This window comes from Scyliorhinus canicula, chromosome 3 (assembly GCF_902713615.1).
Source record: "Scyliorhinus canicula chromosome 3, sScyCan1.1, whole genome shotgun sequence".
In the NCBI taxonomy this organism is placed as follows: Eukaryota; Metazoa; Chordata; class Chondrichthyes; order Carcharhiniformes; family Scyliorhinidae; genus Scyliorhinus; species Scyliorhinus canicula.
The window spans coordinates 132231884-132258260 of NC_052148.1; the positions used below are offsets into that span (position 1 = coordinate 132231884).

At 47.3% G+C, this 26377-nt stretch overlaps 1 protein-coding gene across 2 annotated transcripts in view; it reads right to left on the minus strand.

Moving 5' to 3' along the window:
- LOC119962960 (LIM and calponin homology domains-containing protein 1-like) overlaps nt 1–15572 on the minus strand; it is a 502229-nt gene extending 486657 nt beyond the window's left edge. The window contains exon 1 of one of the 2 annotated variants that reach the window (XM_038791315.1): nt 15309–15572. In XM_038791315.1, coding sequence (XP_038647243.1) covers nt 15309–15410 — 102 coding nt within the window. In that variant the 5' untranslated portion in view covers nt 15411–15572. The remainder of the gene's footprint in view (nt 1–15308) is intronic. The other variant, XM_038791316.1, reaches the window with a different exon arrangement.
- Between the last annotated feature and the right edge of the window lie 10805 nt (nt 15573–26377).

The window sequence follows — 26377 nt, forward strand, 5'->3', positions numbered from 1 at the left end:
TCATTGCCCTCTATCCCCACTTCACCAGAAGACAATCTAGATCCTTGGGTGATCAATTAGTTATATATTCTACAATGTATAAAAGGAAATAGGTGTGGTATGAAACATTTTACAGCTTTAAAAACATTTGAGACCTCGCCAGTTCCTTTTTGAAGTGACAATTACTTTGGTGAAGATTAAATCTGTTTTCAAATCCTATTTGCCATAAATTGTAGCTACTTGGTGAAAGATGATTTAAATGTAATGAGACATGACCTAGCACATCAAGAATATCAAAGTATTCATATCATCTTGATATATTAGTGTGGATTTGTAATTAGCCATCCCCACCTAAAGATTTCAATGCAGATTAGCAGCCCATTAAAGAAACTATCTGACTTTTCCTTTGATTCAAATCTAGCTTTGGGATAACATATCAAAGAATCCAATTCAAGCTACGCACAAATGAACTCAACGGGTAAGATTTCTGCTGGATATTACAATTTTTAAGATGTCTGCTGTTTTCTTATTTTTAATGAAATTCTCAATGGATTCTTTCCACACATGTTTGTGATCTCTCTAGAAATCATGAACAAAGAAAATCTTCACAAGTGTGTTTGTGACATTTCTATGTATCAGCATCATCTGTGGTTCAACGGTATCGCTCTCACTGTTGAGCATGAAGGCTGGGAGTTCAAGTTACACTCCAGAGACTGTGTTGTCTGTGATTGTGGCCATGAGAGAAGAAAGGTCAGCTGAGATGGCATGGTCAAGAGGGTGTCAGTGAATGTACACAGGGGAGTTTATATGGGTGGAAAGATAATGACGTGACAGAAAGACAAGGAAAACATAGAAAGGCAAGGTGTGCTCAGATGGAGTTTGAAAGCACCAAAGATGAAGAGGTATTCAGAATAGAGGCTGAATGGGAAAAAGAGGAATGATATCTCAGTGAGAAATGTACAATGAGGCTTAGGAACACAGTAGCAAATGAGGATTTTTAGGAGATATAAGGGGTGGAAGAAACTGAGTGCTTGAGGCAGGTGAACAGAAGACAAATACATTATTTGGCGATAAACCACACCACCAACATGCCTATGTGTGTACGGCAAAGAAGATAGTATAACCTAGCAGAACCCTTCAATAAGGGGCAAGATGTTGCCATCCAAGAGCCTAACATTTGTCAAAATCATGTTGTTCATGTAATTATCCACAATAACGCCATGGATGGGAACAGCTTTGCTTTTGAGTAGCTAGACATTCTTCAGGGAAATGTAGCGGGTAGGTGGTGATTGTTGATTTGCTGGCACAAATGAATAGAGGGGCCGGGATGTGAAAAGCTTTTGGCAGGTGGGTGAGAGGGAAGGATGAGGCGGTTGAGGTTGATGTTCATAAGGAGACAGGGACCTGATGGGCTCTTCAGGATGATTCAACCCTAAATAGGAGTAGGAGAATAGAAAAGCAGAGAAACAATGATGTGTTGGTGTTGGGTTTGTCGAGAGGGGAAAAATGAAAGGCAACTGGGTGACAGGAAGAGGAGCAGAAAGGAGGTCATAGCCCAAAAGGAATCAAGAGCTAAAAGAAAGGAAATTAACTTGGATTCACAAGAGTTTCCTTATTGGAAAGTAGAGATCCAAAGAGACAAGATGAGTTAACCAGAAACTGGCAGACATTGGTCCAGCAGCAGGTTAGGCGCCAACCGAGGTGAGTCATGGCCATTATAATGGTGAGTGTCATGAGCCTCACTGTTATCAACATTGCAAAATCCGCACCAAACAGCCTGTGAATGCTTTGCAAAATCATATTACCATGATATGAACAGATTTATTGGTTAATTCTTTCAATTATTAATTTTCAATTGGAAATTTCAGTTAAATGTTATGTTTTCAAAAAGCTTATAGATTATATAGCAGTCAACCGTCAGACTTCTTCAAACATGAGCAGCATTTACTGCACCCAAGTTGAACAAATCACTGCCAACAATGTGGTATTAAGTCAGAAAATAAATGCTGATTATTATATGTGTTGACATTTTGTGGAACCTAATGTTGTTTGGTGTCAATTTTGTTTGACACTGCTCCTATGACATTTTACTACATTAATGGTGCAACCTATACACAATTTGTTGCTATTATCGTTGATTCAAACATGAGGATTTCATTGGGGATGACATTACTCTTAAAGGGAAACAAGAGAATGCATTTATCGTTAAGTCCATGCTATCAAAATGTAATTCATAGAAAATTTCATATTCCAAAGCTGCATGACCAAATGTTCATGAGCATGTCATAACTCGTAAAGAAAGACATTGAATTGCCTATTTTCATCAAGAGAGAAATATGGGGTCAATGTCACAGTGCTTTTTAAAAGTTCCTTCAAGCGATGTGTTATTTTATCCTTGCATGCACAGCCTTAAACAACTTAAAATTTGTTGCTGTATCTTTTTCCTAAAGATTAATGTGGTGACTTTGATCATTCAGGTTTGTAGGAAGAGCCTGCTTTAAAATATTTCAGAGCCACTTTGCCAGTGACAAGAATAGCTCATGCAGTACTTGCAGTAACTGCTGCAGTGACACCATTTCCTGCCGCAGTTTTGAGCTACTTTGATAATGTTTTCTCATGGGATCTTTTGGTAAATGTTTAATGACATTTTGTTCACAATGGCACAGCTGGTGGTGTGATGACACAATAGTATCACCAGTTGCTCCACCAGCTCACACTTTTAATAAAACACTTACTATTTAAGCGAAATAACAATTGCCGTCTAAAAATTATAACTTTCAACAATTATATAACAGGACCACCAGTGGATTATGTAAAGAGACGCTGAAACACTCATATGTTTATCAATGGTCCTGTAGAGGGTGAAGTTAGGTTTAAAAATCTCATTTCTAATTTTTTATTCCCCAGTAGCAGTGCAGCACATGCAAAAATAGTATTTTTATGTTTGACTGTATAATCAGGAAATAAAGAACTTAATTTACAACAGGAAACATAAAATGGCTAAAAAATTGTAACATTTTTTTATTGGTGACTGGGCTTTTGCCCAAAACTTTTTCTTTTACAAGCAGTTTGATAAGCACTTCCCGTAAACAGATTAAGCCTCTTATGAAGTAAATCTGCAAATTTAGTTCTTTGGATTATTATAGTCCAGGCCTAACAGTTAATCCTAATCACATTAAATTGCATTCTGGCGGATAGTAGGAAAGCCATGAAATCTCCAAAACATCAAATGACAGAAAATACTGGACCACATGGCCACTTTATACAGGCTAAATAACTGCTCTGGATCCATTTACAAGTAAAGTGATATATAAATATGGAAATATATACAGAGGATACCATACAGTATCATTACAAACTGCAGACAATCCACAATGTATTAATATATATTTATCTTTGAAGTCACTCTGAATATGTTCCTTGAGCTGCACGGGCAAAAGATCCTCTTCTTGTGAAGTAATCTACAGTCTTTCAGGCTAAGAAATTATACATGAAATACATGTGATTCCAGACTCACAGGGCTGAGGTGCATCTGCTCACCACTTAAAATTTCCTGTCCTATACAGCTTAAACCTTTGGAATAAAAACTGTTAATTATACACAACAGCACAATACTATGAAAATGATTACAGGAAATGCTAATGAGAAGTTAAATCTACATCATCCAGGTCGCAGTCATCTACAAACGTTACAATATACAGTTCAAATCTCGTGGACCCAGTAAAGGGGTATCCATTCTTTTGTCAAAGACAGTGTGGAGAGGTGGAAGTCATGTGTCATGGGTGACTGGCTGTGGAACCAGTAATATTGCCTCATTAAACTTTGAATCTGGACTCTGGAAAATATATGAAAATATATTTATTTCCTTTGTGGTCTCTGCACTGTGAATTTATCTTTTCTTCATTCTTCTCTTTACTATCTGAAGGTGAGGGGGTGCGTTGTGAACCTTCAATTCATGTTTTGAGTGTATGCAAACAAACTAACCCTTTAAGTTCATCCTATTTGTAGTTTGCTACGGGTTAATAGAAAATTGGATTGCACCAAAACCAAGGGGTTGGGAATTACAGCACTGTTTATGAAGAGGGAAACAAATCAAGCACTTTTCTGCTTATGGACAGATGGTGAGAGGAGAAATTAGTGCTGGTCAACCCTCCTCCTATCCGTAACCAAAGCAATAAAATTAATTTCCTGACTAACAGCCTAGTGCATGCAGAAGGTCATCTGCCTTTCATTTAGAAACATCGTGAAAGCTCAGCCTCCAACTAAAGAGACAGCTAACTTACAGTATAGTAAATAAGAATATGTTTCAAGTGCACAGGGACATTAGAAACAAAGGAATAGTAAATGGTCAATTTCACATACAGAGACCCAGAAGATTTGATTAGGCAATAAAAATGCTGCGTTGGTTCCCTGCCAAGATTGAGGATTTAAATACATTCAACTGAAATTCCTATCTTCAGAAATTTTAACCACAAAATTGCTATAGTCACAATGACCGCTTGCTTAAATGGGTAAAGATAAAAATTGCATGGCTACAGTTTAGACAAAGAAGAGGACAGTTGACTATTCTATTGTAGGTGGTATTGTGGGGGTCTATTTATCACAGTAGCATTCAAGCAACATAATGTGACATCCCATGGCACTCACTCAGAGCTCATGCATCACTGCTATGGGTTCTTCCAGGGGTTGGCAGACAAGTGTGAGAAGTGTGGGCGAGGATCAGCAAATCACACACATATGTTCTGGGGCTGTGAGAAGCTGGAAAGATACTGGGAGGGGGTGTTTGAGACTTTATTGAAGATAGTCGGGTGGGGGCCAGGGCCAGACGCTTTGGGGTATCGGAAATGCCGCAGCTGATGGAGGGAAGGAAGGCCGATGTTGTGACCTTCGCCTCTCTAGTCGCCCGGCGAAGGATTCTGTTGGAATGGCGGTGGATAATGCCACTGGGGATGGCAGCCTGGCTGGGGGACCTGTACAACTTTCTCCAGCTGGAAATTATTACGTTCGAATTGAGGGGTTCAGCGGAGGGCTTTTAGACACGATGGAGACTGTTCATGACCATGCTTGCGGGGAGGGTGGGGGGAGAGGGGGAAAATGTGCAAAACTGTGAACTGTGAACTGTGAGGTGTGGAGAATGTTCTTTGATTTATTATGTTTTGTACCTTTGAATATGTTTGGAATAAAAAAAACATTTTTTAAATGTACCACTGCTATGGCCAACTTCAAAGTTTATTATTGATGTCTCAAATCAAGGTCTTCTTAAAGAGTAATTTAAAGACTGTGGGTATAATTTTCACCCCAAAAAACAGGTGGGTTTGGGTCAGGTGGCTGGTTAGATATCTTTATTAATAATAATAATAATAATAATCTTTATGTGTGTCACAAGTAGGCTTACATTAACACTGCAATAAAGTTACTGCCAAAATCCCCTAGTCGCCACACTCTGGTGCCTGTTCTGGTCAACAGAGGGAGAATTCAGAATGCCCAATCCACCTAACAAGCACGTTTTTCAGGACTTGTGGGAGGAAACCGGAGCATCCGGAGGAAATCCACGCAGACACGAGGTGAACGTGCAGACTCCGCACAGACAGTGACCCAAGCGGGAATCGAACCTGGGACCCTGGTTTTGTGAAGCAACAGTGCTAGCCACTGTGCTACCGTGCCGCAGGAGATTTACAAGGATGATATCATACATGTGAGGTTGTACTGTGAGAAAAGGCTGAACACATTGTGCCTTTTGAAAAGAAAAAACTGAGGGATGACCTGTTAGATGTTCTGAAAATTACGAAAGAGTTTGATAGAGTAGTCAGAGAGAATAGTTCCACTGGAGAGTAAGAGATAAACTAGAGGCTATCAATGCAGGATAGTTACCAAAAAATCAAATACAAAATTCTGAAGGAACATCTTTACCAGAGAGTGTTGAAGTTGTGGAATTTGCTATGATACAAAGCAGTTGAAATAGTATTGATTAATTTAAGAGGAAGCTAGATCACCATTTGAGTGAGAAGGAATAGAGGATTACACTGATAGATTTTTTTAAATTATTTCACGGGATAAGGGTGTCGCTGGCTATGCCAGCATTTATTGTCCACCCCTTGGGACAGTGATAGTCAGCCGCATTCGTGAACTGCTGCAGTCCACATGGTGTAGGTGTACCCACAGTGCAATTGGGAAAGGAGTTCCAGTTAGCTGAGGAAGGGTGGGAGATGTTTGACTGGAGTATAAAAAACAGCATGAACTATTCATACTGAGTAACTTTATTCAGTGCTTATTGTCACAAGTAGGCTTCAATGAAGTTACTGTGAAAAGCCCCTAGTCGACACATTCCGGCACCTGTTCGGGGAGGCTGGAACGGGAATTGGACCCGCACTGCTGCCATTGTTCTGCATTACAAGCCAGCTGTTTAGCCACTGTGCTAAACCAGCCCCTATCCCATGTAGTTCTGTGTATTCCTTGTAATTCTTTATGTAATTCTATATATATTCTGTGTAGTTCAACGTGCGTTCCACATTTGAACTTTATCTAAATAAAGAGATTGTTGACTAAACGCTACTTAAAGGAGCAACACCTTTATTTACTTGTCCAGCCACGCTAGATAATTTGTGCTGAAATACATCACTTGTCCATTGATTAGCAGGTCATTCCAACATGAAAGAGATGCAAATTGCATTTTCCCTCAACCAAATTTACCTAAGTTTTTCTTACCCATTTAACACAGTCTACCATCATTGACAAGTTGCATTCAACTGATTTCATAATTTGTCCAGTAGGAAAAGATGCAAACCTGCCTATATTATGAGTGCGGTCCTGAACCTCTCACTGACCCTATAAAAAAAACTGTAGGCTTGTTTATTGGGATACAGCAGCAGATTCACTTCTATATGGATTCATTTGAATCAAATTTATTATAATTGGCAAGAGAAATAAAAAGAATCTCTCCAGTGCTAAATGACATATTTATATTTGAATAAGACACATGCTCTTTTCATATTTCGTTGGCAAAAACAGATTTCCTGTAAATTTCCTTCACAGCAACTTATAAAATGCAGAAATGCAAGCATTCTTTGTTTATAATCATCCCTGAATAAATCAAAATATTGCTGACTTGAAAAGTTTTCATTTTACTGCAAAGAAAATTCTGCCATTGCCCCCATTGCGTGAGTATATTATGGAGTTCAGATGTCAGATGACTTGGTGCAGTTTATTCTTCAGCAATCTATGTCTCAAGTATTTATTCAGTAGGCCCCACACCATTCACTTAAGAATTACCAGCAGCTGGTCAAGGAGAAATAAAGAGCAGAGTATAAACCACAACCAGGTACAGAAAATATGTGGAATTAAATATTTGGCTGCCTGACTAGGTCATTACCCGCACCCACGTAATTGCACAATAAAAGCAACTCCTTTCAGCCACCAGCAGTTTTCTCTTTATGAACAAAGTAAACCAATAAGGAACGCAGAAGTGTGTCTGAAATACATTGCGAGATTGAGGCATTTTGTTATATTGTTCTCTCTGCTGCCCTCTCTGGTGAGGTGTAAAAAATGTTAGTTCAATGATGGCTGCCGGCAGCAGAGCATGTGTTAGTCTTACTCAGTGCAATACACAACAGAAAATGATGATGAGGCTGAGATGGAAATTTAATTTGAGAAAGTAAGGACTGAAGAATATTGTGGCATATTTTTGGAACTCCCAAAGTTGACGTTGAGAAAGTTGGGAGATTTAAAGATTGTTCTGTGTGCACATCATATTCAGGTGCCCAGTGAGTCAACGGTATGCAATTTAAAAAATGGCACTCAAAGCATATTTAGAGACAATGGAGGATTCACAAAGAGGACGGGTGTAATCACAAACTAACGATTACCCATTTGGCTGAAAGTGAACAAAATAGTAGATGAGGATATGGTAAATAATAGAACCAGATGCTTTTGAGGTGGTGTTTAACCAATATTGTCCACGAGACCCTGGTATTATTACTCTTCTGAAACTAATGAGATTCTGGACTTATATTATGGACCAACTGAGAATGAGAAAGAGATTACACCGCGTGTTGCATTGCATCAAAGATGCAGTTGCCAATTGAGAATGTTGCAGATTATACCCTCGAATTAAAGAAACTCTCTCGTCACTATGGGTATATCATGAACTTAAAAATTGACCTCAGAAATCTAAAGGTGGCCTCAAGACCAATAAGATCCAGGCCAGTTTTTGAGCAATAAACATAACCTCACATGACAGGTGGTCTGCAGTGAGGCCACCACCATGGAAATAACAGAGAAAGATTGTTGGAAATTGCAAGGGAGTGCTAATCCTGAGCCGGCTAGGGTGGTTCCCTGGCTTTCAGTGAGATCCAGACCACAACAGCCAAGTTCACCGCCTCAGTGTCAGAAAATACAGATGCTACTGTTGCCATAGTAGCCACCAGCCTTGTAAATACCCCCATTTGCAGTCAAAGTGGAAAGTCCAGACTGTGGGGAAGTCAGTCAAATACAGACAGCATGCAGGAATAGAGGTAACAGTAATGTCTAAGGTGGAAGCCAGGCACCAGGTCGAGGTCATGGTAGATCCAAAGCTGGTTCAGGTGTCTAGAAATCCGCAAATGTGCAAATGATAGATGTGGAAACAGAAGTTGATGTTACCAAGCAGGAAGATCAAGAGTTATACGGAGTCAGAAAGCAAGAAAACAACACATGGAAAAGATTGATAGGGCTGAAGATACAATTGCTACACCCACAATAAAAATGAAAGTCGGAGTTTCACAATTTCCTTTCAAAATGAAAATGGAAATGAAAATCGCTTATTGTCACGAGTAGGCTTCAATGAAGTTACTGTGAAAAGCCCCTAGTCGCCACATTCCGGCGCCTGTCCGGGGAGGCTGGTACGGGAATCGAACCGTGCTGCTGGCCTGCTTGGTCTGCTTTAAAAGCCAGCGATTTAGCCTTGTGAGCTAAACCAGCCCCTGTTTCATTGTAAAGTGCTGCAAAGCTGTAAAGTGCTTCACTGTAACTACTGCCGAAAGTCAGGAAGTCAGCTCCCATTACACATGTGCAGTTACGCCAACCACGTACGTCATCCCGTAATTTAAACAACAGTATCCTACCTCCCCCCCGCCGTTCTCCACATTCCTCTCACCTTGGCTTGCCATTCTCCCATTCCCATTGCCTTCTCCCCATTCCCCCTGCTATTCTCTAAACTGCCACACTCCCCCCCCCCCCCCATTCTCCTTGCCACTCTCCCTGTTCCTTCGCCATATTCCTTGTTTCCCCTTCAGCTTTCCCTGCTACCCTCACCATTTTCCTCACTTCTCCCAATGCTGTCCATTCCAGGGACAAGCCAAGAGTCAGGGTGCTGGGGCAGTCGAGGGGCGGGGGGAATGAGATATGAAGAGAACAGCAAGGGAAAGAGGGAATGTAGCAACAGGAATAGGGGAAGCCGAGAGAGGAATAGGGAAACCGGAGAGGAGAATAGGGAAGGCGGAGAGGGAAATAGGGGGGATGGAGATGGGAATAAGAGAAGCAGAGAGGGAATAGAGGAAGCAGAGAGGGCAAATAGGGGAAGCAGAGGGGGGGGGGGATAGGGGGAGAGGGGAATAGGGGAACGGAGAGGAAATTAGAGAAGCAGAGAGGGGAATAAGGGAAGCTAACAGGGGAATAGGGGAAGTGAAGAGGGGGGAAGCGAAATAAAATAAGCGAAGCAGAGTGGGGAATAAGGAAGCAAAATGGGAATAAGGGAAGCGGAGAGGGGAATAAGGGATGCAAAATGGGAATAAAGGATGTGGAGAAGGGAATAAGAGAAGCAAAATGGGAATAAGGGAAGTGACTAGGTGAACAGGGGCGGCGGCCGGTACATTTTTAATTCATAGGGAGGCATGGTGGCGCAGCAGTTAGCACAGCGATCTCACAGCGCTGAGGGCCCGGGTGGAGCTTGCACATTCTCCCCGTGTCTGCGTGGGTTTCACCCCCACAACCCAAATATGTGCAGGGTAGGTGGATTGACCACACTGAATTGCCCTTACTTGGGGGGAAAAATGAACTGTGTACTCCATTGATGAATTATTGGACATGTCACTTTAAGACAAGAAGCCTGTACCTTTAATTCAAACAAAAGTATGCTGTTCTGGTCTCCACTGGTGTTTGCAGACTGGCCGGTATCAGTGGAGACTCAGTTTGATTGATTGGCTGGTGGCCAATCAATTGGCCCAAAAGGCTGTTTAATGTTCCCGGTAACAGGTGGTGATTGGGTCTGTTCCCACTGGGATGTTTTCAGAGTCACAATGTTTTCGTTTTCGTTTGTCTCCTGCCAGCTCAGAGAGAAGACCCACTCTCCCTCCTCTCTGTTTTTTCTCCAAAAATGCTGTGTTTCTAAACTGGCAGAAAGCCTGCATGAATCTGTTTACAGGAGAACCATTACAGGCTGTGCAGGTAGGCAAAGTTCAAAATCTGCTAACTCTCCCCAGAAAGACTGGGGTGAATCGACGATTTTTCTCCAGAAGGCCTGCTGCCTGGAGTACGGCATTTGCTGAAACTACAGAGGCCTGAAGGCAGGCCACGAACTGAAAGCAAAGTTTGAAGAACCATGGACTCTGTCTCTCCAAGGAAATTGTGAGTACAGGCTGCAAATCCAAAACTGTTATCGACAAGCTTATTGTGAAGAAAGCATGCTGAGAACCATCATCTGAAGCAAAGACTCTTTTCTCTTTCGCCTACATTTTCCCCCTTTTCCACCCCTCTGTGTTTGCCTGTCTGGTGTGTGTCTGTAGAGTGTGGGAAGACAAGTTAAAGTAGGAGTTAGGAACTTAATAATATTTAACCAACTGTATCTGCTGCGTATTTCATCATTATTTGTGTTATGAATAAACAGTAATTGTGTTTCAACTTACAAACCTGGTGACTGTAATTGTTGGGCAGCAAAGGACCAAAGACTTTGGGTAGTTTGATAAGAATTATTGCTTAATTCACATGTATTGTGACTCCGAGGTGAGTGGGGCTGGAATTGACCACACACCTGCCCAGGATGTTGAAGCAAGGTAATATTCTGAGCTTGCTGACAGCACAGAATCTCACTCACGTGCAGCAGTACCACACCCATAATTTTCCAATAGATGCTGGCGGTGGGTAAAGCTCCCTTCCAACAGCATGCACAGGAATGTTGCCCCAAATATATACCTGTCTACCTCCAAAGGGCAATACTCCAGTTCAGAAGGAAGGCCACAGACATTTGGCGAAATAAAGTCAGACATTGATACATTTACCCAGGACAATCAAGAACAATGGAAGGGCTGTCACTTCAGTGAAGGAGCTCCCAACAAACACGGGCAATGAAGGGGAATATGAAGTCCCTTTCCATTGACTATATCATGAAACTGTTTTCAAAGGGAAGGGAGGAGCACAATGGCAGATTTTATGAGTATCTTTTCAGGCCACTCCTTCGACAGAGGGAGAGGGAGAGGAATGTCAGGGACCAAGTCTCAGCTGCCTGTAGGAAGGAAAATAGCAAAGGTGGCAAGGGCAGTCAGGCTATGGTTTTACTGAGGAGAGGAAGGTAAAAAGCTTAGAGGATTGATGTGATATTCCATGCCCTGAATTTATTAGCGCCTGAAACTGAGCACAATTCCAGCAGGGTGCCAAAGGCCCAAGGCATTCCTAATGTTTTCCTTGTGCCATAAAATATTAATTCAGGTGAGATTGGGCATTAATCCACTTGTCTGATGCAGCATGCCTGTAAGGGCTGTGCCAATTTTGCTCCCCGCTAAGGTGCACAGATGTGTCCAAAAAGAAAAATGGCAAATAGACCAGGGCAGCAAGAGAGGTTGGCAACCGCTCACAGTTGTTTTGGGGAGGACTCCAGTTTCTTCCAATTTCTCCAGAAACTACGCTCCTGCACAAAAAAGGTGGCTTTTTTGACTTCCCTCCAGCAATCCCATTAAGGAACATTAAGGCTGCCCATGACCTAGAAATACTAGCTGAAGCTTGGCCATGGCCAATTTTGCAATAGCTGGAATGTCTATGCAGATCGACCACAGTCCTCTGCTCTTCTAAGCTGGTTATCACTGTGACCGGTTTGGACTCTTAAAATGGTCATATCAATATTATATTTGGACCCTATCATTTAGGTCAAGCAAAATTATCTAACAATGTAGGGAAGCATGGTGTGTTCTTTGTTTTGCATCATGATGCCAAGATAAGGTACCCTGCTTGAACTAAGTGCATCAGATTAGAACTATTGTCCTGTATGTTCACTGAATGTGAAATAAAGCAACTTAGAATTCATATTAACATTTGCCTTGTAATGTGTTTGTTCGGTCCATCTTCAGATTGAAACAGCGATTATGGAAGACATAGGTCACAAGGGGAATTACAGACTAGGGTACATGATCATAAAGAGAAGTATGAGCCATCCCTCACAAAAAACAGACTGCCTATGGGAAGCTCCTCCATTGTGCAGTATGCACAATACGTGGGCGGCACGATAGCACATTGAGTAGCACTGTTGCTTCACAGCTCCAGGGTCCCAGGTTTGATTCCTGGCTTGGGTCACTGTCTGTGTGGGGCCTGCACGTTCTCTCTGTGACTGCGTGGGTTTCCTCCGGGTGCTCTGGTTTCCTCCCACAAGTCCCAAAAAATGTGCTGTTAGGTGAATTAGATATTCTGAACTCTCTCTCTGTGCACCCGAACAGGTGCCGGAATGTGGCAACTAGGGTTTTTTCACAATAACTTCATTGCAGTGTTAATGTAAGCCTACTTGTGACAATAAAGATTATTCTAAATGACAGTATCATTGTTCTAAGTGACAGAGGCCAGGGCAGACCTAGCAGCCCAAAGCTGGGCCTTCATGAGGTATTTTGAATGCCAAGAAACTTGCCATTCTGAGCCAAGATGGAGCCCAGTGTAGAAGTGCAAGAGATATGGCTTAGGTTTTTTTCTGCAGTCTCTCGTATGTGTTTTGAGCTTTAAAACTTCCATTATATCAATGTCTTGCTGGAGTGGGCATTACAAAAATGACCTGCTTCTGAAAACTGTTGAACTATCTATGAAACTGCCAAGCCACCCCAACACCCAATTGCCCCAGATTACAAAGAACTAAAGTAGTTAATTTAATTGGCACAGAATACCAAGGTAAGTAACTTTATCCATTTTTCTCATGTTTTTTTCTTGAAGATACTTAGGTTCTCATAAGACATCATGTCAGTTTAGAACATAGAACGTACAGTGCAGGAGGCCATTCAGCCCATCGGGTCTGCACCGACCCACTTAAGCCCTCACTTCCACCCTACCTCCTTAACCCAATAACCCCATCTCACCTTATTTTGATCACTAAGGGCAATTTATCATGGCCAATCCACCTAACCTGCACGTCTTTGGACTGTGGGAGGAAACCGGAGCACCCGGAGGAAACCCACGGAAACCCATGGAGAGAATGTGCAGACTCCACACAGACAGTGACCCAGCGGGGAATCAAACCTGGGACCCTGGAGCTGTGAAGCAACTGTGCTACCCACTGTGCTACCGTGTTGCCCCATCTTGTCTGCTCTTATTCTACATTAATTAGTTTTCCCCGGCACTGTCCCGCATACAAATGGAGTTCCCAATGGAAATTCACCAAGCTGAAGTGACTCATTTGAACTAACTATATAAACTCAAAGTTGTTGATACTGTTTGGAAGAAGAGGACTTGTAGAGGAATGCCAGGCAGGACAGACCACACAAAAAAAGTATCTGTGCTTCCCCCATTGTCCGTATATTGTGAGAACTCCCCTGTTCTGTTTCAAATAACAGCATCTGAAGAGGCAGACTGGGCCTCAGTTTAACATCTCGTTCAAAAGACATGACTTCTGCAAACAATGTACATTACATTTCCATCTAGCTGGTTGTACTCCTGTTTCTAGAGGTGGGGTTGACCTCTCCTAACCTCGTGGTCTGATGTGGAGATGCAGGCGTTGGACTGGGGTGAGCACAATAAGAAGTCTTACAACAACACCAGGTTAAAGTCCCAACATGTTTGTTTCAAACACTAGCTTTTGAAGCACTGCTCCTTCCTCAAGTGAATTGTAGTCTGAGGTGGAGAATCCTAAAACTCAGCACTGCCCTACAGTTCAAAACAACCATGCATACATGTTTTTAAATCACAATTGCCCGATATGTAATGACAATGTTGCTTTTTCACTGTGACTTCCACTGAGAGCTTTGAAACCAATAGGGAGCAAAGATTTGCCACAAAGCGGTTCACTAATGAGCCGCCCTAGAAATGTGTATTTAACCAATGCTATTTATGCTTTTAGAAGCAGAGAGAACAGTTTATTTTTGGAATGATACATGAAGATAGCACATTATCTTCCGTCGACTCGTCTCGCTGCACAATGCTGAAACTTGCCTCGGGCCAGTTTTCAAGGGAGGTCCAACATGTTCGAGTGGGCGGGTTAGGGAAACTTCTCCACTGCAAACTCCAAAACAGCCTCCAATAGCTCACTGCGCGCGGTGTGTCAGTCCCCAGCCCCGGGGGCGGGGGATCCCGCCGATCCCCTCCACCTCCTCCCTCTTCTCTGTTACACAAGAAATCGCTGAAGTGCTCGGACACCCGCAGATCCGGCAGATACTTTGCACTGCCTGGGTCTGCGGCAAATCCACCAGACTTGGCTGGGAGCCTCAGATATTGCAGAGTCCGTGCTGTCGCCAACAATGTATGCAGCTTCCACCTCCCAGCAACATCACCCTAACAAAGCGTTTGAGCATCAGTCCATCGCCCGTGATAATCTGCTCGCTTCCTGGGAGATATCGTGCATCGACTGCAACAACAAAAGAACGGCCCATTGGTTGCAAACGCTAGACGCTCGGTTTGCTACCATATTAACAATTTGCAAGTGCCTGTCTGTGACAAGTGCAAACAGCATGGTTATGTGTAAACAGCCTGACTTGCTGGAAGCAAGACACCCTAAAATATCATCTAAACGCCGCATGCACCCTAGCTCGCCACTCTCCCAAACTTCCACTCGCTGTCATTGAAGGAGCGTTCAGTCAGTGAGATCTCTCGCAGGGTAACATTAGTAAAGGGCTCCATTACAGCAAGTGCCAAGACCGTTCTCCTTACTCAAGGTTACCGGTAGGATTTTTTCCCCCAAAAAAAAGTACACTTGAAATCGAGGCTACTGTAAAACTCGCCACGAAAAGCACTTTCCGCCAGCCCGGCTGGTTTTCATATAACAGTTTCTGTTTTTGCAGCTGCCTTGATACAGTAAATGCATTTTTATTTCGGGCGCGCGTAAGCTTTTAAACACGGGGTGGTGAGCACCAAGGGGCCACTCAACCTCCACTTCAAATGCAGAGCCATCAACTTACTTCTATCCAGTGTTGGGCTTCAGTGAAAGCTGGAGCTGGACCCACATCCTGCGGCTGGTTCTCAGCTGCCCAGTCCACGTCTCTAGCGCTGGGACTGGCCATTTCCAACCGCGCAGTCCTCAAAGCACTCCTCCGGCTGAATCAGAATTAGGCAGATCCCAGTGACACGACTGCTTCACACTGGCTTTTCTCTGAAAGGAGGGTCGAAAGCCGCGTTGCTTGTGTGTGTGTGTGTCCGTCCCTTAGCTTGAGCAACGCTGTGCTGATCAATCAGATCCGCTATAGAGAGATTGGCCGCTGGGCGCCGTACACTGAACCAGTGCTAAAAATAAACAGGGCAAATCCAGCTGCGGCGTATCCAATACAAATCCAGGGCCACCACCTCCGGCACCGAGAGGGGTGGCTCTTCCAGGACCTCTAGTTCATACAGTCAAGGCAGGTCGCCAGGAATGTTATATGTCATGGAGCCCGATGAGGGAAATACTCAATGAGATTTAAAAGCAGATTGAGGCTTCCATCGGGCTGTGAAAAGCTGGTGTTCTCATTGCTTGTGTGTGTGGGAGAGAGGGGAGGGCGAGGTGAGATGCCAACAAAACTGCTGCAAAGGCAACGCACTAAACATGAATTCTAGGTGTGTGGTATTAATGGAGTGAAATAGTGATTTATGTCAATTATCAGTTAGCTGATGTGGGCCTTGCTTTGTCCATCGGAAATGCCATGTTTATCATGCCACGATGAAGATCTTTCGATTTTTCGCACGGTTTACCACAAGTAAAACAACTGACAAACTACCTCCCCATCGGGTATATGTCCAAACACACACTGGATTGCTGAAATCAGAGGCGACACCGTTCTGCTTTGTCCCCAGCGAGCTCGGAGCATTGACAGAAATTACGATTGTGTCAATCATTTAAACCGTTATGACGCCCGGAGGTGCATAACTGAAAACTCAAAGTACCTTGTAGCATCATTCAGCGTTTGAGTATCAAATGAAATATTTTTTTGCAGGTACACCGAGTATCTCGCTGCACGCAGTCCTGCACCACGTCTCCATTGTATTGCTATTTGAAGGGTTAATTTGTGAACGTATTTACAAACACTCAAACATGCAGGCACGAATGACCACTGATGCCCCATGATAAATATTGAAATGTAGTTAATTCCCTGTATAAACTCCTGGGCAGTAAAGGGTGCACAGTCGAAAGATTGGCGTATCTGTCTGATGTCCAACATTCGTGAATTTTGTTAATCAAGTGTCAATAATTCTTCTCATCCTGACAAATATGCGTGAGGAAAATATGGCGCCAATCCGCTTAATGTGAAATGTTATTGCCACTCCTGAGGGCTGTTGTTTCTTCAGGCATTAGAGAACCAGACTGACCCTGTCTGCGCTTCTCTCTCACCATGGCAACAGACCTGTTCAGTATCTGAGTGAAGATTGCCCCCTGCTTGTGAACTAGTAACATCAGAGTCACCATCCCGCCCTCTAGGATCTCTGTTTCCAGATAGAACATAGAGCATACAGTGCAGAAGGAGGCCATTCGGCCCATCGAGTCTACACCGATTCACTTAAGCCCTCACTTCCACCCTATTCCTGTAACCCAATAACCCCTCCTAATCTCTTTGGACACTAAGGGCAATTTATCATGGCCAATCCACCCAAACTGCACATCTTTGGACTGTGGGAGGAAACCGGAGCACCCGGAGGAAACCCACGCAGGCACGGGGAGAACGTGCAGACTCTGCACAGACAGTGACCCAAACAGGGAATCAAACCTGGGACCCTGGCGCTATGAAGCCACAGTGCTATCCACTTGTGCTACCGTGCTGCCCTATGTTTGGCTTTTTAAAAATTTGGACGAATTTCTCAGTGACAATCAAGGAGAAAAGATGTGTTCATGGAGTGAAAGAGGAAGGGGAAATTTTGATTTTGAAAATCTCAGCAAGAATGGGGATAAGCTGAGCAGAGACACTTAAGGTGACTCCCCTCCTGGGAACTCAAAATTAGGCACTTTTAACCCAAAATAGGCCGCTTAACCCGGAAAAAAAATCTCCCCCCCCCCCCCCCCCCCCCCCCCAACACCACCACAACAAAATAAACATGCCAAACAACAACAACCCAAGGAGCAGAAGAGGCGACAGGGGCAGAAAAAGCTGGGAGTGAAAGACCAAGGTGATGGCGATCTCACAAAGCAATGAGGTACTGGCCACACCTACATCCCGATGAATGATTGGAGGGATTTCCTAACACAGAAACTCCAAGAGCTAAAGGATGGCATCAAACTTGAAATGATGGCGACGGTGAAAGTGACGGTAGCGGTCACCCTGAAGCAGCACTGGAAAAGATGGAACGGCGGAAAGGAGACGATGATCAGAGTGTTGGAGAAGTCGGCGACCGACCAAAGCGACCGGATCGCCTCACTGGAGATAGAGATGGCAAGGTTGCTGGCGAGGCAAGGGATACTAAGGGGGAATGTCGAGGACCAAGAAAATCGATTGCACCGCCAAAACCTCCGCATTGTGGCCCTGCTGGAGGGCACCGAGGGTCGGAACCTGCAAAGTACGTGGCCCAGATGCTGGACAATCTGGTTGGAGGGGATAGCTTCCCCAAACCTTCAAAAATGGACAGAGCCCACAGGTCACTCTGGCCAAAAACCAAGGCCGAGGAGTAGCCACTGGCCTTCATTGCGAAACTGCACTAGTGCCAAGGCAGGGAAAAGATCCTGAACTGGGCAAGACATACAAGGTTCTGTATATGGGAGGGACACACGATTCGGATGTACGAGGACTTGCGGCAGATCTGGCCAAAGCACCGGGCAGAATGTGACACAGCCAAGGCGGCCCTTTATAAGAACAATGTGCGGCCCTTTATAAGAAGAATGTAGCACCCTGCCAAGCTCTGGGTGATTTTCCAGGGAAGGGAGTACTATTTCACCACACCAGCGGATGCAGATGCACAAGCATGGGCTGGGAAGGCAACAAAGCCAGCAGTGAACCAAACACTTAATTGTATCAGTCAACAACAAAAAATGTAGAGGTTATTTCCGTGGGACTGAACCACCTCATCTTCAAATCTGACATTGAATTCCAGAAAGGAGGGGATGAGAGCAGTAAGACGAAGGAGGGAGTGAAGAGGACGAGGCAAGGGAGGAAGAGATACGCATCGGTCGGGGGAAGGTGTAGATCGACCATAGTGGGGGGTTCCACCACACTAGCGTGTGAGCTAGCACAAGGAAGTACGAGGGAGAGGAGGGGGGGGTTGGGTTGTGACACGGCTCCCAACGGGATCTGGTGACAGGGGAGAGAATACTCTAGATAGGGCGGTGGGTAAACCGAGGGGGAAAGGCTGGGGGGGGGGGGGGGGGGGGGGGACTCATAGGGACAAGGTGGGGGGGGGAAGGGGGACAGACCCAGGGGGAAAGCTGAGGGATGGGTGTGGGAAAGGGCAATAGGCTGGCTATGCCAGAACACACATGGCAGCAAGGATAACAAAGGCATCGCAAATAGTTGCTTTGGAGGGCCCTCAAACAAAGGGAAACCATGGAGTGCAGGGGCTCATCCATATGGCAGACACATAGATGGCGGCTATCTTGTGTGGCCCCTGGACAAAGGGAAACCTCGGAACGCAGGAGCAGAGCCACATGGTGAGGACAGTGATCACAGCCATCTTGGATGGCTCCCTAACAAAGGGCAAACCCGGATTGCAGAGTGCATCCACAATGTACGTATGGTAGTTTCCGTGGAGGGGTGGGGACAGAAACCCCAGTCAGAACAGTCACATGGGAGGTCAGGCCTCTTAACGGCCCAGTGAAAAGATCCAGAGTCTTTGTCCATCTTAAAAGCATAAAAGCCGACATAGTTTTCCTCCAGAAGACCCAGCTGAGGGAGAAGGACCAACTGTTATAAGAAAGAACTGGGTGGACAGACGTACCATTCCTGCTATGGGATGAGGGCTAGGACGGTGGCCATACTGCTCAATAAAAGGACAGCATTTACAGTGATGAGGTTGGTTATGGACCAAGGGGGACGGAATGTCATGGTTAGTGGATGACACAGAATTCATGAAGAAAACCATGGTGGAAATCCCCAACATAGACACACACCGACTCATCATGGGGAGGACTTTAACTGTGTACAGGACCCACGGACAAAGAGATCAAACCCCAAATCGGGGAAAAAGTCGAACATGGTGAAGGAATTGGGCGTGTTCATGGACCAGATGGGAGCAGTGGACCCATGGAGGTTCACACACCCAAGGGAGAAGGCTTTCTCCTTCTTCTCTCAGGTACACAGGGTATATACTCGGATCAACTTCTCTGTAGTGGGAAAGCGGTGCTTCCAGGAGTGGTAGGAGCGGAATACTCCACGATTCTGACCTCCGACCATACTCCACACTATGTGGATGTGAGGTTGGAGAGGGGCCGGGCGAAGCTGATCATGGCCCTCCTGGACAATAAGGAATTTTGCGAATGGATATCACAGGCCGTAGATGGGTACATTACCAACAACCAGAATGGGGAGGCCTCACCCTCCACGTTCTTGGAGGTGCTGAAGGTAGTGATAAGGAGGGAAATTATTGTGTACAAGGCACACAAAGATAGGAAGGAGAATGCGGTTAGGCAAGTGCTGGTTGACTCCATACTGGAGGTGAATCGGCGGTACTACTCGGCCCGGACCGTAGAAATACTGACGGAGAGGAAGAAGCTACAAACAGACTTTGGCCTCTTCTCCACGGGGAAAACAGAGCACCAGCTCCATTGGATACGGAGGACCTTCTGTGAACATGGAGACAAAGCCAGCCGCCAGCTGACTCACCAGCTGAGAAAGCAGGCAGCCACGAAGGAGATAGCCCACGTTAGGGACAGTGACGGCAGGCTAGTCGCCACACCAGAAAGTGTCTACGAAGCCTTCACGACCTTTTACGGGGGGCTGTACACCTTCGAAACATCCAAGAAGGACTCGTGGATGAAGCAGTTCCTCGATGGACTGGAAATGCCGGTTGTCGGGGAAGAGAAGAGACGGGGCCTGGAGGTACCATTAAGACTGGGAGAAGTCATGGAGAATATCAACTCCATGCAGACGAGGAAGGCGCTGGAGCATGCTGGATTCCCAGCGGAACCCCACACCTTCCCAAGTGAGGACACCCCACTATGTGGTCTTCAGCCCCCCCATTCCAGAACCCCCACCCATCACCCCCTCAACCACCCAGAGGCCTCTACCTGCAATACGCCCTGCTCCCCTTCAAACTCTACCTCTACCCTCCTTTCATGGGCATGGCCCCCCTTGGGCCCTGACCTTGGCAGTGCCACCTGGGCACCCTTGCACTGCCACCCTGCACTTGGGCAGTGCTCCTGCTAGCTTGACAGTGCCACCTTGGCAGTGCCAGGATGGCAGTGCCAAGGTGCCTTCATTCCAAGGGGAGGGCCAGAGAGCCACGCTGCACTATCCCTGACCACCCAGGAGTCTCCGATGGCCCGGGAGACCCGCTAAGTACTGTTGTGCGTGGTCCACCTTTGTGTGGACCAGTAGTGAACAGTGCCCAGCTGCTGCCTCGCTGGGGGGGGGGGCTGGTAGATCTCGGGAGGCCGGTCGAAATCGGGTGAACTTACCCAAGTAGGTTTAAACCCTACTTAGGTGCACGCCATTTGATCACACCCCATTTGGGCGTGCTTTAGATCCTGATGCCTCGCGGAACTTGGGTAGATCCCCTGAGGGTGAAAGCTGCCGGAAGCCTGCGAGAGGCCTCTTCTGGGATCTACCTGTCACGTTGTGCTCTCAGTTGAGATCAGCGCGGCCACAAAATCATGCCATCTATTTCTTTGAAAGGTCCACCCAACCCTGTGCTCTACACTTCTCCTTCCACAATTATTGCATATATCAGCTTTCACTTCTCATCTAATTTCTACACTCCCACTTTCTCCCCAAGGGTGGATGCCAGGAGACCTGAACATAATTTCCCCTCCCACAGCCAATTAGTTTCTCTCATCCCTTGTCCTTTTCTATTTGTTCCCTCAAAACTTTGTAAAACATTATCATATAAGAGGGGGGGAAATCACATGTCTTTCTCTCTGTTGAGACTCTCTTTGTGTCTGTGTCCCAGAAGTGTCAGGAATTATAACTTCTGTCTCACTGTTGCAAAACAGTTTGCAATAAGCTTTTCAAATCAGCAGGTGGAGGTAATTAGTTGTCTTCTTTTTTTAAATAACTTTTATTGAAAATTTTTTACAAAATATATAACAACAAACAGTAACAAACAATAAAACAACATAATAAGCATAACACCCCCAAAACCGTAGCAACGCATATATCGAGCCCCCCCCACCCCCCCCCCCCCAAACCCAGTAAACAACAAGAGAACTTGAAAATAAATAAAATAAAATAAACATAGTCAACACCCCCACCCCCACCCCCGCCTTTTTTCCCCCCCTCCCCCGGGTTGCTGCTGCTGCTGACCTGGTTCCCTATCCTGAGCCAGAAAGTGGAGGAAAGACTGCCATCGCCTAAAGAACCCTTGTACCGACCCTCTCAGGGCGAATTTGACCTTCTCCAGCTTAATAAAACCCGCCATGTCATTGATCCAGGTCTCCACGCTTGGGGGTCTCGCATCCTTCCACTGTAGCAAAATCCTCCGCCGGGCTACTAGGGACGCAAAGGCCAAAACACCAGCCTCTTTCGCCTCCTGCTCTCCCGGCTCCACCGCAACCCCGAAAATCGCGAGTCCCCAGCCTGGCTTGACCCTGGATCCTACCACCCTCGACACCGTCCTCGCCACCCCCTTCCAGAACTCCTCCAGTGCCGGGCATGCCCAGAACATATGGGCATGGTTCGCTGGACTCCCCGAGCACCTGACACACCTGTCTTCACCCCCAAAGAACCTACTCATCCTAGTCCCGGACATATGGGCCCGGTGCAGCACCTTGAATTGGATGAGGCTAAGCCGCGCACATGAGGAGGAAGTGTTAACCCTCTCCAGGGCATCCGCCCATGTTCCATCCTCGATCTGCACCCCCAGCTCCCCCTCCCACTTAGCCTTTAGCTCCTCTACTGACGCCTCCTCCACCTCCTGCATTACCTTGTAGATATCAGATACCTTCCCATCCCCGACCCAGACCCCCAAAAGCACCCTGTCCCTCGCCCCCCTCGCGGGCAGCAAAGGGAATCCCTCCACCTGCCGCCTAGCAAACGCCTTTACCTGCAGATACCTGAACATGTTCCCTGAGGGGAGCTCAAATTTCTCCTCCAACTCTCCCAGGCTCGCAAACCTCCCGTCAATGAACAGGTCCCTCAGCTTTCTGATGCCCGCTCTGTGCCACCCCAGGAACCCCCCATCAATGTTCCCCGGGATGAACCGATGGTTCCCCCTTAGCGGAGCCTCCATCGAGCCCCCCACTTCTCCCCTATGTCGCCTCCACTGCCCCCAAATCTTGAGGGTAGCCGCCACCACCGGACTCGTGGTATACCTCGCAGGAGGGAGCGGCAACGGCGCCGTTACCAGGGCCCCCAGGCTTGTGCCTCCACAGGACGCCATCTCCAACCTCTTCCATGCTTCCCCCTCCCCCTCCATCACCCACTTGCGCACCATCGACACATTGGCCGCTCAATAATACCCCGAGAGGTTGGGTAACGCTAGCCCCCCACCATCTCTGCCCCGCTCCAAGAAGACCTTCTTCACCCTTGGGGTCCCATGCGCCCAAACAAAGCTCATGATGCTGCTAGTCACCCTCCTAAAAAAGGCCCTAGGGATAAAGATGGGCAGGCACTGAAAAAGGAACAAGAACCTCGGGAGCACCGTCATTTTGACGGACTGCACTCTACCCGCCAGCGATAGCGGCACCTTATCCCACCTTTTAAATTCCTCCTCCATCTGCTCCACAAGCCTGGTAAAATTAAACTTGTGGAGAGTCCCCCAACTCCTGGCCACCTGCACCCCCAGGTATCTAAAACTCTTCACTGCCCTCTTTTTTTTAATAAATAATTTTTATTGAAATTTTTACAAAATATAAACATCTTAACTCTATTAACAAACAACCGCGGTCACACCCCATGAACAATACCCCCCCAACTTCAAGAGCAACTTCAAACAAAAGGAAAAAGGAAAAGAAAAACAAAAGAGCACCCAAACAACAAAAGGGAAAGAGATAGCACCCGCCACATCCCGCAGACCCATGTACACAGTTCTTCCTCCCCCCAATCCAGACCCCCCCCGGGTTGCTGCTGCTGTCGGCCTATTTCCCTACCGTTCCGCCAGGAAGTCCAGGAAAGGCTGCCACCGCCTGAAAAACCCTTGTACTGATCCCCTCAGGGCAAATTTCACCCTCTCCAATTTAATGAACCCCGCCATATCAGAGATCCAGGCCTCCACGCTTGGGGCCCTCGCATCCTTCCACTGGAGCAAGATCCTCCGCCGGGCTACTGGGGACGCAAAGGCCAGGACCCCGGCCTCTATCGCCTCCTGCACTCCCGGCTCCACTGCCACCCCAAAAATTGCGAGTCCCCAGCCTGGCTCGACCCTGGATCCCACCACCCTCGACACCGTCCTTGCTACCCCCTTCCAAAACTCCCCCAACGCTGGGCACGCCCAAAACATATGGGCGTGGTTCGCTGGGCTCCCCGAGCACCTAGCACACCTGTCCTCGCCCCAAAAAAACCTACTCATCCTCGACCCAGTCATGTGGGCCCTATGCAGCACCTTGAACTGTATGAGACGAAGCCTCGCAGAAGGAAGAGGAGGAATTCACTCTCTCCAGGTCGTCCGCCCATGTCTCCTCCTCAATCTCCTCACCCAGCTCCTCTTCCCATTTACCCTTCAGTTCCTCCACCGAGGCCTCGTCTACCTCCTGCATTACCCGGTATATGTCCGAAATCCTCCCTCCTCCAACCCACACCCCCGAGAGCACCCTGTCCCGTACCCCACGTGGGGGCAACAAGGGGAACCCCTCCATCTGCCGCCTGGCAAACGCCCTAACCTGCATGTACCAAAACATGTTCCCCGGGGGGAGCCCAAACTTCCCCTCTAACTCCCCTAAGCTCGCGAACCTCCCCTCCACAACAGGTCCCTCAACCTCCTAACCCCTGCCCTGTGCCAGCCCATAAATCCTCCATCGAGCCCCCCATTTCTCCCCTGTGCCGTGTCCATTGCCCCCAAATTTTGAGGGTAGCCGCCACCACCGGGCTCGTGATATACCTCGTTGGAGGGAGCGGCAACGGCGCCGTCACTAGCGCCTCCAAGCTTGTGCCCACACAAGACGACGCCTCCATCCTCTTCCATGCTGCCCCCTCCTCGTCCATTACCCACTTACGCACCATCGCTGCGTTGGCAGCCCAATAGTACCCACAGAGGTTGGGCAACGCCAGCCCCCCCCTATCCCTGCCTCGTTCCAGGAACACTCTTCTAACCCTCGGAGTCCCATGCGCCCACACAAATCCCGTGATACTCCTGTTGACCCTCCTAAAAAAGGCCTTCGGGATAAGGATGGGAAGGCACTGGAAGAGGAACAAAAACCTCGGGAGCACCGTCATCTTAACGGACTGCACCCTCCCCGCCAGTGACAGCGGTAACATATCCCACCTCTTAAACTCCTCCTCCATCTGCTCCAACAACCTTGTGAGGTTGAGCTTGTGCAGGGCCCCCCAACTCCCCACCACCTGGACCCCTAGGTACCTGAAGCTCTTCCCTGCCTGCTTCAATGGGAGCCTACCAATCCCCTCCTCTTGATCCCCCGGATGCACCACAAACACCTCACTCTTGCCCAGGTTCAACTTGTACCCCGAGAAACCCCCGAATTCACTAAGAATCCTCATCACCTCCGGCATCCCCCCCACCGGGTCCGCCACATACAGCAATAGGTCATCCGCGTACAGCGACACTCGATGCTCCTCCCCACCCCGCACCAGGCCCCTCCAGTTCCCTGACTCCCTCAATGGCCAGGGGCTCAATTGCCAACGCAAAGAGCAAGGGGGACAGGGGGCACCCCTGTCTCGTCCCCCGGTACAGCCGAAAGTACTCCGACCTCCTCCTATTTTCGGCTACACTCACCATCGGGGCCTCGTAGAGCAGCCTCACCCACAGGATAAACCCCTCCCCAAACCCAAACCTCTCCAACACCTCCCACAAATACTCCCACTCAACCCTATCGAAGGCCTTCTCCGCATCTAATGCCACCACTATCTCCGCCTCCCCTTCCACAGCCGGCATCATAATAACGTTGAGGAACCTTCGTACATTTGTATTCAGCTGCCTTCCCTTCACAAACCCCGTCTGGTCCTCATGTATGACCCCCGGCACACAATCCTCTATTCTAGTGGCCAGGATCTTTGCCAGCAGTTTAGCGTCGGCGTTCAGCAGCGAAATCGGCCTATATGACCCGCACTGCAGAGGGTCCTTGTCCCGCTTCAGGATCAAGGAAATCGGCGCCCGTGACATAGTTGGGGGCAAAGCCCCCCCCCCCCCCCCTCCCTTGCCTCGTTAAAGGTCCGGACCAACAGGGGGCCCAACAGGTCCACATACCTTTCATAAAATTCCGCCGGAAACCCGTCCGGCCCCGGCGCCTTCCCCGACTGCATGCTCCCTATCCCCTTGACCACCTCCTCCAGCTCGATCGGCGCCCCTAGTCCCTCCACCTGCTCCTCCTCCACCCTCGGGAATCGCAGCTTGTCCAAGAACCCCCTCAACCGGGGGTTCAGACCGGTACAGTTCCCCATAGAAGTCCCTGAAGACCCCATTAACATCTACCCCCCTCCGCACCAGCTTCCCAGCTCCATCCATCACTCCCCAATCTCCCTGGCCGCATCTCGCTTCCGGACCTGGTGCGCCAGCATCCTGCTCGCCTTCTCCCCGTATTCATGCACCTGTGCTTTCCTCCACTGAGCTTCCGCCTTTCTGGTAGTCAATAGGTCAAATCTGGCCTGAAGGCTACGCCTCTCCCCCAGCAGTCCCTCCTCTGGGGCCTCCGCGTATCTCCTATCCACCTGCACCATTTCCCCTATCAGTCTCTCCCTCTCCCTCTGCTCCCCCTCTCCCTATGGGTTCGGATGGAGATCAATTCCCCCCTCATCACCGCCTTCAATGC